Source organism: Aedes albopictus, chromosome 3, assembly GCF_035046485.1.
Source record: "Aedes albopictus strain Foshan chromosome 3, AalbF5, whole genome shotgun sequence".
NCBI classification, from domain to species: domain Eukaryota; kingdom Metazoa; phylum Arthropoda; class Insecta; order Diptera; family Culicidae; genus Aedes; species Aedes albopictus.
In genome coordinates this window covers 292,849,209-292,854,851 of record NC_085138.1, presented here as the reverse complement: position 1 = coordinate 292,854,851, position 5,643 = coordinate 292,849,209, and the positions used below count along the sequence as shown (strand labels likewise).

Genomic DNA, 5,643 nt, shown 5'->3' with positions numbered 1-5,643 from the left:
ACATTTTCTAACTTCGATCCCTTTTCGCACTATTTGCATGCATTTCTTATTAGCCATAATTGGTACACTATGGCGAAAAAGGGTGCAAGGAAGCCGAAATTTGAAAGAAAATGATTTATGTCTACCATAATTTAAGCAAAATGTGGAGTTTAAATGAATGCAACCAACTTTTGTGAACGTGATCCGTTGTTCACTAAATTTTTATTGTTGATTCACATAGTTAAAGGGTAAAAATCAGCTATGGCGAATAATTGGTACTATAGCCATAATTGGTACACTTACCCTAGATGTTCGCAAACTATTACTTTGAGCTGGTCAAACCAAAGAAATATTGCTTGAAGGTGTGACGCGTATAGAATCATATGTTCTGAAAAAAAAACACGATATACCTATTTTCATTTGGTTCGTGGCATCAAATCAAACAGTTCAAAAATGCTAATCAAATGCTAGTACTACTTATTAACTTCATGGAAACAACGATGAAATTTGTACAATTTATAGTTCACTAGTTGGTTACATAGCATTTAAAATACAATTTAGAATGTAGTGGCTTGTTGATTTGTAAGGATTTTGGTTAGACATTTTTTTTTGAACACTAACTTTTCATTGCATGTTACTTTTTATAGCGTATGTAGAAAATCGTTAATTAATAAATTCTCTTTTCTTCTCCAACAGATGAAATCGTTGCCGAATCGAACAACCAAAACATCATCGTTCGTCACGTGGACATGAGCTCGCTGGCCTCAGTTCGTGCCTTCGCCAATGAAATTCTCTGCACCGAGGCCGTAATCGATGTTCTCATTCACAACGCCGGTGTTGCGGAAGGTCTCATATCCAAGGTCACTTCGGATGGGCTGGAATTCACGCTGGCCACCAACTACTATGGCCCCTTCCTGTTGACCCATCTGCTGATCAACATGCTGAAGAAATCCGACCAAGGACGAATCATCGTCGTATCCTCCAAACTGTATCGGTATGCCAACGTTAGACGAGACCTCAGCAACATCAACCCTACGAATTCCCAGTTCAATGCCCCGACCAAGCTATACAATTTGTCCAAATTCATGGAAATCATGTTCACCCAAGAACTGGCCCGACGACTCCAGGGAACGCGCGTCACAGCCAACTGTCTCCATCCGGGGGTGATCGATACCGGCATCTGGCGTAACATTCCGTTCCCGTTGAACTTGGTATTCAAGCCGATCCAGTGGTGTTTCCGTACGCCCGAAGAAGGTTCCAGGACTACGGTTTACCTGACCGTTGCACCCGAAGTTGAACAAATCAGTGGAAAGTACTTCCGTGGCTGCAAAGTGACGGAAATCAACCAACGGGTTCAGAACATCGAAACTCAGGGAAAACTGTGGGAAGCTTCCAGGATTTTGGTGAAGCTTAGGGAGGAAGATCCGATGATTTGAAGACTGGGTTGTTTTCAGTTTTAAGAATAGCATTTTCTGCTAGATTTCAAGGTTAGTTGTAAGGGTTCATTTTTAGAGTACCAACACATATAATCAGGGGTATTATATTTAAGTATAGGATAGCAAATCGAAAAAGTTCAAATATATTTCAGACGAAAAATAGAACGAGTATTATTCGTGTAAACTTTCTAGGAGAGGGTTGACTTTTTGGAAATGGGATCAAAATTTACAATGCACACTGATTGTTTGTTGATTTAACGCGAGTTTTTGTTTTGGAATGTCTTCGACAAAAATTTTCTGTAAACATTACCAGGATTGTCTTAATTATCAAATCATCACTGTCCAGAATTAATATGGAATAAGATTTACATTCAGCCGTGGGCTGGTTCATCACTCACATGCAACATGTTAAAAGACTCAAATACACAATAAAATCACTTGTACCTACGAAACGTGTGTCATAAGCAAACAGACATCGCACTATTTTTCTCACATCGTTTTTCTTTTCATGATGTATTAGATATTTGATAGGTATGACGATTACATACTGCCGTCAGCCTCATCAATTTCGCCAAAATCAGTCTTCTGCCCAAGTAACACAGAAAACATCTTTAGATATTTTAATTTTAAAAGATGTTTTTAAGCATATTATAAGCGATTCATAACACATGTTGTGTTAGAATCTAGCTCTAAATATGTTAGGCGATAACAAATAGCTCCCAAAAATATCATTTGGGATTCCACGCATAAAATACTTTTATACTACAATTAAACAACAAAATAATCCAACACACGAAATAATGCAATAATGTCGAAACACTATAATGTAAAACAAGAAGAAGCTATTTATAATTGGCTAGGGAATTTTTAGGATGCTAATCCTGATAACTTTTCCGTTTCACAGGCGCAAAGACGGTGAGCGGCTCAAGGCAGTTGTTTAAGACCCAGTAAAGTGTTCAAGAATAATCACACATATGCCGTATTTTATTCTTGCGACCAGTGATTGCTTCTTAGTCGGGCCACAATCAACGAACCATTTATCGTATGACCTAATCCTACGATATGAACGCCGACGCCCAAACAGCGAAAATATTGTAAAATCTGGTCAATTTACGCAAAACTAAAGCATCTGCCTGAATCTATTTGGCCGCTCTAGTCATGTCAACCTTCCAAAACAAACTGTAAGCTGTCCTGCAGCAAGATTTTGTTGATCGTTTTCTAGAAAGAATCGAAGAGAACCAATTTCTCATTGCCGGCACTGCGGGTATTGATTGCAGCTGCTGTTGATGGTAACGCACATTCAATCTCCAGTTGGTATGAAACCCTTCACTCAGGACCACGTCTCAGCGATCTGATATACGGCTTCGTAATTCTTCGTAAACATGGACCATCCGAAGTCCTCCGTTAACTATAATCCTTCGACGAACCACCGTGACCAACTCGCAACGATAGTGAGATTATTGTTGGCAATGTTTTGATATTTTGATAGCTGTTGTGTTTTAATGAATGTAGTTATATATAAGTTATTTTGACGTTGTAAAGATTTTCCTTAAACAAAAATATGGCTAATGTGTAGTACGGTTGAAAACATGTATTTTTGATGTATTATCAATGCTGTTAAAACTGTCTTCCACAAGCTGTTGTGGAGTTGCTATCGGAATGTAATTTAAGCGTAATCTCAACTTATTTATAAACCCAAACACTGGAATTGTTGACAAATGGTTTGTATATTTTGTTCAGAGAGCGGTTCCATATCATTTCAGCAACGAGTAATTTTCATATATCTTTATTTGGATGAAACCTTGCATACAAGTCTTTGGGGGAGAAAACCGCCGTTTTGCATACTTGGTTCGCCATTTTTAATCTAGCCTTACTTATGAGAAGGGCCTATGAAAAATGCACATGATATCTTCAAAAAATTGTATCTCGAAAACGGTTTGTCCGATCGGTTTGCTGTCTTCGGCGAAGTTTTAGACAATTGTTGGTGCTATATGTAGAAAATATGCACGGTAAAAAAATATGTTTGGTTTTTGTGATTTGAACTAAAATATAGATTTTCCCTCAAAAGTGACATGTCAATATTTTTTTATTATCCTTATGTTATAGCTGACTGAAAATGCTACCTAGTGCACAGTGGGTTGTTCTGGAGAAAAATAGGTTACAATGAAAAAAAAATGTTTTAAAAAATTACGGTTTTCAAAAAAAGCTATTAAGTAAAGTCAAAAAAGTTTGTCGCCCTAATTTTATGAAAGTACATCAAATTTGCAAGAAAAAAGTACTTCGGTAACATTTTTCTAAGATGCACCGTTTAGAAGATATTACTAATTTAATATTGATTTTTTTGATAACTTAATAAGTTTTAGCCCTTTTCGGATGTACTCCGTGTTTCTCCAGTTTCAAAAGTATTTTTTTCGGAAAGATTGGAAAATTTTGAGTTAAAATGATACTGACAGCTTAAAGATTTGAGTGAAATTCTCTGCCTTAGAAGTATTTTGAAACAAGTTACAAAATCCCACTATCAAGAACAATGATTTCTCCCAGTGGTTTTATTGCCTTCTGCTGAAAACGTGCTAATAAGTATTAGATACAGGTAATTAGATACCAGTTAGCTGTACTACGTACAGTTGGTGATTGTAAGCATGGTCTTTGTTGGAACTAGTCCACCATGGCCACGCTGGCCCAGGCTTGTAAACATTCGACACTTTTCACTGCCTTCGTTTCGTTGTCGCGGTCGGGTGTCAGCTTGCTTTATTTCATTCGAACGCGACCGCTACCTCTTACACACAACACAAGCGGCAGAACAAAGATCAATAAACAAAAAAGTGGATCAAATCAACGTAGTCTGACACGATGACATTAGTATAATTCCAGCTTTTCGCAAGATTTCAGCCAAATTTGATTAAAATTGGTATAATATTAGTATAATATTAGTCACCTTCCATCAAACTAGACGGCTGCCGACTGATACCTCAATCAACAACCGCCGCACTCTTTATTCATTCCAGGTATATACAATTTACAATCTTCTTCAATAACAATATACCTACGCCAGCAAATCTACCTCGCTCCAACTCTCCAAACTCGTACCTGACGATACCTGAGCGTTCAACTCTACCTATCTTCCAGCAGTCTTTACCCAGCATTCTATGATTTATACCCGTGAGCTGTATAATAATGTCTGACTCGGTTCTGAATTCATCCAGTATCTACTAGGGAAAACCAAACAGTAAATGCAGAAAGGTTGCTAGAAGCATAGTGATTTCATAGTAATTTCAGCTAATAATCCAGTGTTTTTGAACTAGATCCAGTGTTGTTTGATAACATAATAATTGTAAAGGAAAGTGTAACACGTTTTGGTGCAAAGGTTAGTTTTAAATACACATTTTAATTATATGTGTTGTGATATTTTCGTTCAAAACTAACAATTGGAAAATATTTTCTATGTTACAGATTACAAAATGAGTAAAATCAGATGTATTCGTCCATTCAAAGACATTCAGTGTTCGAAAGAGCTGCGATATCTCACGAATGGTATCATCCAAAAACTGAAGTCAATTGGATTTTCCAAGGTATCCACACTGAACACCAAGGATTTTCGTATTTGTTCGTCTTGCCGTCTATATATTGATTCAAGAGCTCACCTCACCCAAAACGAAGAACAAAGCGTAGCCGGTGGCTCAAGGATGCCAACTGTTCAGACCATACCTGTTGTACCTGATTCGCAAAGCTATGAAAGTTTGGTCACGATACCATCAGCGTCAACGCTAAGCACAATTCAATCAAATGAAGACTTCACGATGCCTGTAGACGTCGAAATATTCAACCGAGGAATAGCAGCTATTCGTGTTTCGCCTATAGATTTAGGTAAGGTTAAAAATGTTCACTATCCTGAAAAAAGTGCGCTGAAATCGTCGAAGGTGTACGAAGAAATCTTTTTAAATTAGACGCTAAAACAGAAAAAGCAAACGAGTTTAATGAAGTCATAGAAAATATGAAAATTAAATTTTTAAATTCAGCCACAAGGCAAGAAAAACTATCAATTTTATCATTGTTACCAAAATCATGGTCAGTACAAAAAACTGTAGACGAATTTAAAACTAGTAGAAATATGGCATCAGATGCAAGAAAGGAAAAAAATAATGTATTAGATTCATCTCAAGGTACAAGCTCTGGAAAAGCTTTGAGTAATGAAACAAAAGAACTGGTTTTGAATTTTTTTGAGGACGAT

General features: G+C 37.0%; 1 protein-coding gene across 1 annotated transcript; it reads left to right on the top strand.

The window, feature by feature from the left end:
• Nucleotides 1-653: 653 nt before the first annotated feature.
• On the top strand, nt 654-5,283 carry LOC134290778 (retinol dehydrogenase 14-like; the record flags this gene model as incomplete). The annotated part of the gene is made up of 2 exons (XM_062857976.1): nt 654-4,779; nt 4,866-5,283. A coding segment is annotated over one exon (762 nt), but the record flags the coding sequence as incomplete, so codon positions are not given.
• Between the last annotated feature and the right edge of the window lie 360 nt (nt 5,284-5,643).